General features: G+C 46.8%; 1 protein-coding gene across 16 annotated transcripts in view; it reads right to left on the bottom strand.

The window, feature by feature from the left end:
* Positions 1-7,726: 7,726 nt before the first annotated feature.
* The window catches only part of mast2 (microtubule associated serine/threonine kinase 2), an 80,246-nt gene continuing 74,656 nt past the window's right edge, over positions 7,727-13,316 (bottom strand). For 15 of the 16 annotated variants that reach the window (XR_004340464.1, XR_004340461.1, XR_004340462.1 and 12 more), the window contains 6 exons: positions 12,810-12,932; positions 12,581-12,717; positions 11,709-11,896; positions 11,137-11,639; positions 8,016-10,637; positions 7,727-7,985 (listed from right to left, as the gene is read on the bottom strand). Coding sequence is in view for 1 of the 16 variants with exons in the window: in XM_032572083.1 (XP_032427974.1) it covers positions 9,732-10,637; positions 11,137-11,639; positions 11,709-11,896; positions 12,581-12,717; positions 12,810-12,932 (1,857 nt within the window). In the remaining 15 variants the exon portion in view is untranslated. Of the gene's footprint in view, positions 10,638-11,136; positions 11,640-11,708; positions 11,897-12,580; positions 12,718-12,809; positions 12,933-13,316 lie in introns of all 16 variants that reach the window. The other variant, XM_032572083.1, reaches the window with a different exon arrangement.

Here is a 13,316-nt window from a genome sequence, read left to right as displayed (position 1 = left end):
TTATTTGCCATAGCAACGGATCTCAAGAGGCTATTGGCTGCTGGTTTGGACTACAAATACGCATCGCTGTAGTTCTATCTATAGTGGACCGCTCAGTTGAAACAGATCAGGACTGAACTGGCCTTTAGAACTAATTGCTGCTATGGGCTGTATATAACTGATTTAACTCAGTAACTGTTACACGTGGGATTAGTTTGGAACTTTAAAATTAAGCATATTGAAAATTTCACAATAAAAGCCCTGAATATTTTTACATCAGGTAATTGCTCTTTTTGGCTTTATTTGACTTTTTTATCCAAAGCACTGTTACACATGGGATTAGTTCGGAACTTTAAAATGGAGCATAATAATAATTTCAAAATAAAAGCCTTGAATATTTTTACATCATGTAATTGCTCTTTTTGGCTTTATTTGACTTTTTCATCCAAAGCACTGTTACACATGGGATTAGTTTGGCCCTTTGAAATGAAGCATACTGAAAATTTCAAAATAAAAGCCTTGAATATTTTTACATCAACTACTTGCGTTTTCAGCATTATATAACTGATTTAACCCAATGACTATTACACATGGGATTAAAATAGACTGTTTTGCATGAGCAGCAGATAGATCCTCTATTGCACATGTGTCAAACTCAAGGCCCGCGGGCCACATGTGGCCCGCTACGTCATTTTATGTGGCCCTCTCCCCCCTACCACCGTTTTACAGCCCCATTGATTGACTTAAAATAGTTTTTGAGCACGAATTGACTACAAACTACATATCCCATAATGCCTTCCGATTCTTACCAACCAACATTACGGCTTCTCGCCACTAGAGTGCAGCAGAGTCACCTCAAGCTGATTATTAATTTTCCCAGCGAATAAAACTGAAACATCGACAAGCTAACAAGCTAAAGAGCGAAGTCCCGTGATGTTTCAATCGAGGACTTTTACCGTCTACTGCCCCCTGATTTGATGCCACAGCTTCGACTCCATGCAGCTCGTGTTTTGTCCACGTTTGGAAGCACCTATCTGTGCGAACAGATGTTTTCAATAATGACTTTAAACAAGACCAAGCACAGATCGCGCATTACTGACGAAAACCTACACGCCGTTTTGCGGATTGCCACAGAATAGAACTAAAACCAGACATCGACGAACTGACCAGGGGAAAACGGTGCCTGACATCCGGCCAGAAAACATTGGTAAGCACAAACAAACTACATTTAAATAGAATGAATGTAAAACCAAAACTCAGTATACTGGAATATGCATATAGTTTATTGATTTTGCTTGTGTTTTGTTTATTTACAGAACACAACACAATGAGGATGTGTGTGAGTTGGTGACAGGGTGAAGAGGGATCAGCGTTGTGTTCAAGGACAGGCAACGTCACCTCATTGTTTTGTTCTTATGTGAAATGCATGTTCGTTGCGTAATAAATAACGAAAAAGTTTTGTGAATGAAGTTGAGAGTTAATATCAAAACTTGTTTTTTATTATTTGTCTGCTTATCTTCAAAGCAGACAAAGAATAATTTTCCCAGCGAATAAAACTGAAACATCGACAAGCTAACGAGCTAAAGAGCGAAGTTTAGCTGAGCAGTTTAAAAATACTGAGCATATTTTTAAACTGCTCAGTTTAAAAATACTGTAATTTTTAAACTGAGCAGTAATTTTACATCCATGCAAACTCAAATGTAATATTTAAAACTTGAATACATAAAATCAGTTATTTAACAATATGAGGTGTTGTTTAAAAATAAAAAAGATAGCAATTTCTTTTTATTGCAGAGACATTAGATTCTTAAATTTATGGTATTCTTTAAATGTTGTAATTTTGGTTCATTGTAAACTTTACCTGTAAAAAGTTTGTAGAAATCTTTAACATAAGGTCAATATATATTTTTAAACTGTAATATGTTGTGTGTGTGTGCGTTATTGAAAATTTATATTTGTGACAATCATTAGGTAAATGCTAATGAACTGCCTTCCTGCAGTTTATGAGCATTGAACTGTTACTAAACAGTTCAATGCAAGGTTCATTAGCGTTAGCATTTTAGCTTCAATAAGCTATTAGCTATTTATTTTACTTTTTAGCAATGTTTAGTATACTGAATGGAGTAAATCAATTACAGAAAATATCCTAGTGATTTCCCACATGCTGATGAAAGCAATGACGCTAACATTAGCGTTTCTGCTGATTTTAGCTGATATACTTACTTTATAATACTGAATGGTGCACGTCCGCCTTACTTAACGTTCTTGCGATTCTCCGCATGCCACTGATTACGTTGCGGCGTTCTTTAGCGTCGATGCCGATTTGTAGCGTGACGACGCCGGGCCCAGAGCCACGGGCGCGCCTTGGCAGGCCCCGGCTAAATTTCTTCCGAAATTTTCTAGTTTTACTTATAGTACTAGGTAAGAGTTTTTTCTCTTTATGTTTTCTGAAATGATTCCTGTGGTTGAAAACAAACGAAGCAAAAACTGCTCCGGACGTTTCCATGGAAACGGTTTACTGGAGGCTTACTGGGTCGACAAGATCCTTTCTAATGAGCCGCGGTTTGAAACGTCTTCATCAGTGAACAGATCAGAACAACATCTGATCCATCAAAGCATCAAAATGGTTTTTAGCTGAATATTTGATCAGGAGCAGAGCGATGAAAACAGAACCTCAGCTGGACTTCCTGGTTCTAGCCGATTATTTTAGCTCCATGTTTTCCATTCAGACCATTTTTCATTTCTCAGAGTTTATCTAAAATTCACCTCCTCGCCTCTAAACTTTCCAGTTTGGCTCCAAAGCAGAAGCTGCAAATGAGCCGCAGTTCAAATTCAGGTCAAAAAAAAAAAAAAAAAACACGGAGAGACGAGTTTTCATGTCAATCTTAATCTTTCTGCCGCTGCCAGCGTGAGCCTCTAAATATTTTATTCTGTTTCCATCAGAGCTTTAGAACGGCTCCACTGGGAGGCGCCGGCATCCTGATTACAGCCCGGCCCCCTGGGCCCCCCGGGGCCCCCCGGGCTGCTGGACGGCCCTGGCGCCCCGCTGAGCCTCGTTATCCTGACGTCTCACAGATTCACACGCTTCCTGCAGCCGCGGCGTTTCCCAGCCGCGGTTCGTCAGTAAAAAGTCAAATACAGTGAAATAATCTGCCAGTTAAACAGTTTTTTTATTTACATTAAGGAATTATCATCCACATCTTGCTGAAAAGTGTAAAATTGTTTTTGATATTTGCATTAGATACTAAAATAAACACTCAGTAAGATTTTGTTTTGCAGTGTATAAACTCTAATAATGTTTTTCGCTTTTTATTTTAGGATTTACTGAGATGTTGGCAGTTTAAATAAAGCTCAGATTAAATAATAATCATCAAATTATCTCAATTTAACATCAAATAAAACTTGAAAAATCACAACTAACTTTTCTGTAATGTTTTATGGTTAAATTTTTAAAGTACATAAATTATTTTCTAACATTTTTCTTCAACCAAAAGAACAAATTAAAATCTAGAAATATGTTATTGATCTCATATGGCTATTTATGCAATAATCTATCAGCTGAAACTGTTTTTAATTCTAAATGTTGCTCATTTTATATAGAAAAACTAAAACTGAAAGTCCAAAGGGAAACTGCTCCTCCATCCACGGTGTGAAATATTAGTAAATATAAATATAACAGATAATAATACAAATTTTATTTTTAAAAAATATATACATACATCAGAAATTGTAACTTAAATATGACGCGAGATTTCATGTGACATGGAAATATGTGAATCTAGAGAAAACGTAGCTGGTTTGAGTAAAATACATTTAAAGATTAAAACATTTTTAATTGAATCTCTAATAATTAGAATATTTGGTTCTTTTTTTCTTTCCAGTTTTATGTGAATTTATTTATTTTTGACTAAATATTTAATTCTTGTGGGATTTATTTTGAAGTTCCTTCTTAACTGAATCGTTTCCTTTCAGTTCACCTGTTCAGGTCCATTCATTCATTCATTCATTCATTCATTCATTCATTCATTCATTCATCTTCATGTAGCTTTAATATGAGCTGGAAGAGAAAATGATTTATTTATTTCTACTTGAAATGAAAAATGTGTGAAACTCAATAAGTTCAGTTTCATAAAGACGGAGTAAAACGGTTCCGACCCGGATCAGAGTCCGGTCCTTTTCTCTCTGACGGCACGTTTTTATGTTTTACATGTTTTTATCGATTTTCTCTTGATGTTTTTTTTAGTTCTTCCTGTTTTCTGCAGTTTTCAGTCCCGACTCTCTCACTGTGTGGATCTGACTGCTATTCTGCAGAGCGACCCGGTTGGACCCGGTTCCTCCGTCCGCCATGTTTGCTTTTATCTTTATGTTAACCAACAAAAGAGCTTCAAAGCCTCTTCCTCTCCGGTTATTTCTGGGATTTGAGGAACGCAGGAGTCAAACTCCGGTCACCGGCTCAGCAGCAGGTGGGGGAGGGGAGCAAATCCGATCTGCTGCTTTCATTTCATCTCAGAGAAACTCTGACACCAGCGGGAGAAACAGAAACATGTTGCTGTGATGGAGGGGTCATCTGGAGGCCGGCGAGATAACGAGACGAGGAAGAGGAGGGAAAGGAGGAAGAGGAGGGAGAGGAGAGAGAGGAAGAGGAGAGAGAGGAAGAGGAGCAGCTCTTCATATCTGCAGAAACCTCTGATCCTCTGTCTGAAAGAGGAGAAAGTCCAACCAGGAGAACCAGGATGAAGCAGCAGATGAAGCAGCGGGTGAAGCAGCGGGTGAAGCAGCAGGTGAAGCAGTGGGTGAAGCAGCAGGTGAAGCAGTGGGTGAAGCAGCAGGTGAAGCAGTGGGTGAAGCAGCAGGTGAAGCAGCAGGTGAAGCAGCAGGTGAAGCAGCGGGTGAAGCGGCGGGTGAAGCGGCGGGTGAAGCAGCGGGTGAAGCAGTGGGTGAAGCAGCAGGTGAAGCAGCGGGTGAAGCAGCGGGTGAAGCAGCAGGTGAAGCAGCGGGTGAAGCAGCAGGTGAAGCAGCGGGTGAAGCGGCGGGTGAAGCAGCAGGTGAAGCAGCAGGTGAAGCGGCGGGTGAAGCGGCGGGTGAAGCAGCAGGTGAAGCAGCAGGTGAAGCAGCGGGTGAAGCGGCGGGTGAAGCAGCAGGTGAAGCAGCGCTCTACCTGCTGCTTCACCTGCTGCGTTTTGGTTGAATGTCTGTAAAACTTTGTTCTTTTTCCACTGATTTCTAAAAAACAAAATGGCCGTTTGCATTAAATGAGAAATGAAAATAAGTTTGTTTGATCTAAAAGTCGTTAAAAACACGCGGCGCCGTCAACCTCCTACTTCCTGTCTTGTTCTTCTTCGTTGGTAGAAACCCGCGGTTGTTGATCATGTTTGAGAGAAATTCATTTCATCACATCTGATCTTTAATAAATCTGAATCTGGTTTTTCCTCCTCAGGTTTGATTTAAGCCGTTTCAGAACCGGAACTGAAACCGGGTCGACTTTGTTTGAGTCAGAAGAACAGGAAACCCGTCCAGGATCTTTTCTCCAGAGATGGAAGCTAACTGGACCAGGTTCTGGTCGGGTTCTGCTGCTGAACGCAGGCGGTTCCATGATAACTTCAGATCAAACCGATTCCAGATTTTAGCGGCGGACGGAGGAAACGTCAGGCTGAAGTTCTGCTTCCTGAAACGGGTCGGGTTGAAAAGTTGAGTCTAAAAATATCTGCAGCCTCAGCACGAACCCAGAAGTTGGGCTTTGATTAGGCCCCACAGAGGGACGCAGAACCACAACAGACTGGTGGCTGCGGGCCAGTCGGCCCAGTTTAAACCAGAACCAAGCCAGGCCCGTCCCATGGTGCTGCCCCCACCTGCTGCTGCTGGACGAGTTTCTGCCGACGGTCCGATCTGATCTGATGGAGGTAAATAAATAAAGATGGATAAGAAGCTTCAGCTTCCAAAACCTGGAATATTTTTCTGATTCTGTCAGAAACAGAAATAATGTTTAAAAAACTCCAAACTAAAGAGACGGAGCGACAAACACGCTGCCACCAGGGGGCAGCAGGGAGCGACTTCCTCCAGATTCACAGTAAACATGATGTCTGTCGTCCAAACAGCTTAAAATACTTTGAAATTTTATTTGATGCTCTCAACAGACAAACTAAAAACTTTTACGTTGTTTAAGTTTTAATATTTACAGGAAGCAAAGAACCATCAGTTTTTTGTTGCCATAGTAACAATGCTACAAGTTTAATCTCTTTGATGTTTGTTCACTAAAACATCTGCGATATTAACCAATTACCTCTGACTGTTTTCAAGCCCCGCCCCTTTTCCCAGAATGCACCAAGTCAGCAGCTCTGAACAGGAAGAGGAACCGAGTTCAATCCGCTTACGGCCCCAGATATCCTTGGAGCGGCCCTGGAGGGTCCAGGAACCAGCTGGGTCTAAACCGGGCTCTGAAACTCCAGGCCTGCAGGTTTTAGATGTGCCTCAGTACAAAACACTGGAATGAAACGGCTTAATGGCCGCCGCCTCCTTGTGTAGATCATAAATACACGGAAAATAAACGTTTATTTCCCAAATTAAATACTTAACTCGCTAAAAACAATATACTTAGTTAGCAAGCTAACCATTTAGTTAGCACGCTAGCCTGTTCTAAATACATTTAAATATTTGCTTAGCAGGCTAAATTAGCAAGCTAGCTATTTAGCTGGAAGCTACATATCTCGTCTCGGTTCTGACCTGGTTTCGACCACAGCAGTACTTCTGAATTCTTGTGTCTGAATCGGCGGGCCGGTCCGGTTCTCCTCGTGGCTCAGAACCGGGTTGACCCGGTAGCGGTTCTTCGACACCGACCCGAACCGGTCCGCTTTCCAGTGGTTCCGGTCGCCTGCTGTCCTCCTCGCCGTGTCGGAGCGAGGCGCAGCGGGCCCGGATCCAGCCGCCTGTCCCCGGCAGTCAGAGCTCCTCCATCTCGGAGGCAAACCCGCAGATTAACGGGTTTGGACTAGACCACTGTGGCCATCAGGGTGAAACATTATTCCTGCATTCAGGACCGTCTCCAGGTTTCAGTTCACACTAAAATTACTCACACCCCTGGAAGATTTAAGGCTCTTTATTCAATTAAAAAATCCTTTAATTAAATGTTGTAACTGAAATCATTTCATCTCGAGTCGCTGAGAGCAGGAAGCATCTCCAGTAGCAGTCAGTCTGCCAGCATTTCTGAGGAGGCCTCTGACTGAAGACTTTCTGCTTTATGTCAGTTTTATGACAAGCAAAGTTAATGTCTGATACTCTGTATGACATCATCACTGCTAACCCACCTTTGCTTTTGCCGCTGCTCTTTAAATCGTTTGGTTAGAGAGATGTTAGAGTAGGGGATCTGATCCGGCAGCCATTTTCCATTAAACACCATAAATAAACCTAAAGTTCTGTTTTGTGTTTGAAGTTCATCCAGTTTGTTTGCCAAAGATCTGCTATTGGCCGTCATGAAGGAAGGAAGAGTCGGTTTGAACTTCCTCCTTTTTCACTCCTCTGGGTTTGGGGTCGTAGTTCAAACTTCAAGCTGTTAGTGGTAACAGTAGCTGTTACCACTAACAGCTACTGTCAGTGGTAAAAGCAACACCTTGTTACCATGGTTACGGACAGAAACAACTGTCTGAAAGTTAAAAACAGCAGCAATTGACCTGAGCCCCGACTAGAACCATGAATCATCAGAGCCACCTGAGTAACTCCAGCTTCACGTCGGCGAGAGACGAAGGAGCCGCCATGTTGATTAAAAAAAACTTTATTACTGCAAGGTTCGGCGGACAACAACATGCTTTTCACCACGTTAGAAAATAAAAACGTATTGCACTGGTTTCACTCCTCTACGGGTCAGAACCGCCTCGGCTCTCGGACCCGGTCGGTAACAGCTTGTTCCCCAAGTAAAGGTTCCGGTTCTGGAGACGGGTTCTTCTCATTCCCAGAACCTCAGCGGATGGGATCGTTGGCTCCTCCATGCTTAGGGGCCAGAATCAGAACCAGACCTGGAACTGGGACCAGAATCAGAACCAGACCCGGAACTGGAACCAGAACCAGAACCGGCTGCAGAGGTGAAAACACTCAAACTGGTTCCATTTCCTGCTTTCCCCTGTGATAAAACCCGGTCCGGACAGGAAGGTCCGACCCGACCCGACCCGACCGGGTGATTCTGGAGGAAGCAAAAGAAAAAATCTTAAATCCTGTTTGAGTGAAAAACAGAATAAAATCAGTTTTTTCTCTGCAGGTTTTATAAATTTTACAGACTTTTTACTCTGATATCTGATCAGAAATGAAAGTTCTGGAGGTTCTCTGCAGCTGACCGGGTCAGCGCTTAGCAGTCTGGACTCTGGAACCGGATCTCTGGTTCGGTTCTGTCTCTGAGCAGAAACGTCCACAGAGAGGCAAACGTGACAAAGAAAATAAAAACAGGCCCAGTGTCGCCCCGTTTCCGGCAGCCTGTCAGAACCGGCTCCGTCCAACAACCGGGTCTGGAGCAGAACCGGCCTGCAGGGGGAGCCATGGCGCCAAACGGGCCGTAAAGAACCCGCTGGAAGAGATGAAGGACATGTAAACATCGGACTGCTGGGTCGGAACACGAGGAAAAGCAGAGCGACTCGGAACCGGCGCCGGGTCCGAACAGAACTCGACACATTGACCCCAAAACACACACAGGGTAAAAACTCCTTAAATACACACACACAGGAAGTGACTTCACAGGACTGGAGGCAGAAACACAGCGAGTTGGTCCAAAGGGAACCGCAGTCGGGGCTGGAGACCAAACGCACGGCGGTCCGGAGGTCCGGCCTGCAGGGGGCACTCTGGGTTCTGACAGAGTCCAGAACGAGGCGACTGACTGGACCACATCAGAACCAGAGAGACGTTAGCGTAGGAAGCTCCCAGAACCGAAGGTAACAGTGGATTTTCCCCAGGAGGTGGCGCTGCGACAAGTCGAATCTCCCTCATCCTGCTGGGTTTTGTAGCTTTAAGGTCATTAAAGAGACATTTCTGAATTTTAACAAAGTTAACGATTAGCGATAGCCTCGGTTAGCATAGCATGCTAGCAGGTGACCGTTTGCCGAGCAGCTTCCTGGTGATCAAGCCTGAAAACTTCCTGTTTGCTCAGCTTGGATCCAAACGAACACCTCCGCCAGAACCAGGAAGTCATTTTATCGCTTATTTACCAGAGCTGCCCCCTGGTGGCCATAAGAGGTTCTGCATGTTTAATTTGACTTTTCTATTTCAACATTTTGAACTTTTATTAATATTTATTGGGACATAAAAAATATTTTTTATTTACTGGGAGTCTTTGAGTAAATGGCTGCAGTTGCTCAGACTCACCAGCAGGGGGCCTCGCAACATTTACACGTTTATGAGGAATCACATTAAATCTGTTTGATCTGAAATCGGGTCGACGTCCGGCCTGCAGGTGGCGCTGGTCCACGTTTTTTATTGTATCTTCGGGTCGGTTCTGTTTGGAACAGAACCTTAAAACGACGGAGCGGATCGTGTCAGGGTTCTGTTCCGATTAGGCTGCAGTGAAACGGTTCCCAGGTTGGGTCCGGATGGTTCTGAACGCTCATTAATGGGTCACAGAACCGTCTCCAGAACCAGGCCGTCGTTAGGTCCGCAGCCCCGAACTCGGGTTGTTTTGGCTGAAGCGGGAATCAGAACACTGAAGTAACAGAAAAGAGTCGGAACCGGGCCGGATGGATCTACCGGGTCAGAACAGTTCTGCAGCTCCGGTTCTGCTGCTACGTCGTCCTGCCGGCAGGCGGGTCGGCCGGGGCGTGGGCCGGTTCCGACCCGGCCCGGTCGGACTGGGCCGAGGTTCTGGAGGCAGCCCTGCTGGGCGGCGCGGTTCTGGCCGGACCCAGGACGCTCTTAGCTACGGTGGCGATCTGAGACACGACCCGGTCCATTCCGGACTCGGTAGGCGGAGCAGGGGTGGTCACAGAGGTCACAGAGGTCGCGGCGGCGGCGCAGAGCCGGCGGTTGTCGGCCTCTTTCTGCTCTTTGGGAACGCCGGGGGAGGCGCGTGCCGGCTCGCCGCCTGCGGGGGGCGCCGCGGGCTTCGGGCCCTGGGCGTCGGCCTGGGGGGGCGGCTTGCTGACGGACATGAAGGCGCTGCCGGGGGTGGAGAAGCTGGAGGGAACCGAGCCGGGCCCAGCGACTCCGATCGGTTCCGGAGCGTACCTCTCCGGTTTTCCCGTGGCGGCGCTCTGAGCCGGCCGGTCCGCAGTCGCCTTGGCGACTGGCGGCACGTGGCCGAGGTGGCAGAGGGAGGGCAGCGTGCTGGCCGGGCCGGTCCGGACAGAGGTGGGCCTCAGCAGCGGCGGTGGCGTGAAGGCGGCGGCGCGGCGGCCATCTTGGCTGTCCTCGGAGCCGTCGTCTGTCTCGTCCTCAGAGGAGTCGACCTCGTGGATGGCGTCCTGCTTTTGCAGCGACTCCCGTCGCTCGGCGCGGTCCTGCCGGATGGCCGACAGCTTGTCCTTCAGCTTGCTCTTCCCAGGGGTCAGGCCCAGCGACCCGGTCGCCATGCCGACGGCGCCCTCGCCCTCCTGGCGGCCCAGCTTCCTGGAGGCGGTAGCGTGTTTGTGGAGGCTGCTGTGCTCGACGGCGCGCCCGGCGGGCACCAGCATCGCTTCGCTGCCCGACTCCTATTGGCCAGAAAGTTAAAATAATGAACTGTAATACAATTCACCGAATAAATATGTGATCAATTACTGAATGTGCAAATATTGATTTGTGTAAAGCGATCGCTAAAATCGATCTTTACATTCTAGAAAAACTGATTCTGTTTCAACTTTAATTTTCTGCACAACAAAACTGTTTGCTTCCTATACACAGTTCCCATCAGACTTTGTTTGGACCGTTTCTGATATTGCCCCGCCGTCTTTATTCCTGTACAAACTGGCTGAACCAGCGGCGCCCTCTGCTGGACGGGGGATAAACTACAACACTGAAAGGAGATCTGAGTGACGTTAAACGATTGGAACTGATTTGATCTAATAAACCATAAATAATAAATTAATCGTTTACCTCGTTGTAATCGCTGATTTGTTTTAATGTGTTTCTGTTTAAATAAATAAATAACTAAGAAACGTTGTGATAGTGAAGGTGACTACGCCGACCCCGGTGACCCCGGTGACCTTTTACCTGGAGGCTCTGCAGACTCGGCTCCCTTTGCAGAATCTCCTTCTTGAACTCAGAGTGTGAGACGTCCAGGCTGTGTTTCCGCGCCGCCGCCCCCACCGTGGCGGGCGATGACGGCGAGCCGGACAGCGAGGCGGCGAGCTTCTCGGCCGACTGCACCCTCTTGAGCAGCGGCGAGCGCGGCGGCTCGGCGCTCTTGGGCCGGGACATCTGGCGGCCCAGCGGCGGGGAGGAGTGCAGCTTGACGGGGAAGGCCGGCCCGGCGGCGTGGCCTGGCAGCGGAGACGGCGAGCGCTGCGGCGAGCTGCCCTGCGGCGTCGGCGATGGCGTGCGCGCCAGCGGCGACAGCGGGATGTTGCCGGCGGACTTGCGGCGGGGGGAGCGGTACTGGCGCTGCAGCTTGGGGGCCAGGCCGTGCAGCGAGCTGGGCCGGATGTGGCCGGAGCCGGCCGGGGAGTTGGGAACGCTGGAGCCGGGCGAGCTGCTCTGGGACGAGTTCCCTCCCACTGGGGCGAGAAGCGGCGCAGTTAGAGGAGAACATTCCACCGGACCCGGTCTCTGTTTGGGCGACTCACCTGAGTGGGCGGAGTCCAGAGTGGACCTGTGGCCCTGCGTGGGGCTCCGCGGCGACAGGTTGTGAGTGGGCGAGCCGGGGCCGCTCTCGCCGGACGACAGCGAGCGGTTCAGCGACGACAGGCTGCGGCTGGTGTGCAGCAGCGACGCCTGCTTGGTGATCTTCCTGAACAGAGACGTCCGCTTCTTACTGCGGACAGACATCATCAAACTAATGCAGGCGGCCCACAAGGTCCAGAACCCGGCCCACTTCAGTTTACACCTAAAGAATCTGGTGGCAACGCTAACTGCTGCTGCGTCAGGGATTATTCTGATGATATTAAAGAAAGTTACCACAGATTATTCAGCTCTGTTTGGTAATGCTTTCACATTTATCTATAGGTCCAAAAATTAAGTCATATTTGATGTTAGTTGGTAAGCTAAATATTAAGTTAGCACGCTCAACATGAAGTTTACAAACTAAATATTTAGCTTGGTAGTTACATACTTTAGTGAGAAAGCTAGATATGTGGTTTCCCAGCTCAATATTTACCTTAAAAGCTAAGCATTATTTTATTTAGACAGTTAAATCTGTACTGTACAAGTTAAATATTTTGGTTACTAGCCAAATATTTAGTTATAAATTGTCACATTTATAAATGAAAAACTAAAACTTGACTTTGAAGCATGAACTCTTTTCTCTTATCACAGGTTAAATAACTCCAAATATTGCTGCTCATTTTTGACTAACTTTATAAATGAATAAATATTTATTGATCCATATCAGTTTTCATCAATAGCTGATTAACTACTGGCTCAGAAACCTTCATCTCATCCTCAAAGTGGAAATTTCTAAAGCTGCTGTGACCCCAGATTGACCCCAGATTGACCCCACCTGTCCTGTCCCTCCTTGCTCTTCGTCTTCTTGTTGCGTCTCGCCATCTTGGACTTGTGGTTGGTCTTGCGTGCGGGGCCGACTTTGATGGACGTGTTTTCAAACGGCGTGGCAGAAATGGACACCTTGGCTCCACTCTGAGAAAACACAGCAGAATCAACGAGGGCTCTGATTGGCTGCTTCCAGCATGGACAGACGGAGGGCTCTGATTGGCTGCAGCCATCTTTACCTTCAGGATGAGCTCCACCACCTCGGTGTGGACCAGGCCGTGGACCGGCTCGCCGTTCACGTGGGTGATCAGGTCGCCCTCCTTGAGGCCGGCGTCGTGCGCTGGGCCGCCCTCCTCCACATGCTGAGGGGGAGAGCGTCAGTTAGGGTCAAAGTTCACGCCCCAGCCAGGGGCAGCACTTCCTGCTTTCAGTTTTACAAAACGTCCTACTTAAAGCACCGTTCCTCCAACCTACTGACTGCTTTCAAGGCACTTAAAGAGTTAAAAGAAAAATGCTTATTAAATTAAAACTAGTTTCAGATCCAGAAACTAAACTTCCTAAAAATCCAGAATTTGCTTTTCCATCATCTGAAGTTGGTGAAACATTTTCATCTTTTGCTGAATGTTAAGATCTTCAGATCTTACAAACATTTCCTAGGATTGGACCTGAACGGTTAGAAACAGCCAATCAGAGCCAGGAGGCGGGTCTTAACGCTGTTAATCAACCTTCTGGAAATGCATCCTGGA

This window comes from Xiphophorus hellerii, chromosome 9 (assembly GCF_003331165.1).
Source record: "Xiphophorus hellerii strain 12219 chromosome 9, Xiphophorus_hellerii-4.1, whole genome shotgun sequence".
NCBI lineage: Eukaryota > Metazoa > Chordata > Actinopteri > Cyprinodontiformes > Poeciliidae > Xiphophorus > Xiphophorus hellerii.
The sequence above is the reverse complement of the archived record's forward strand: the minus strand, read 5'-3'. Positions and strand labels throughout refer to the sequence as shown.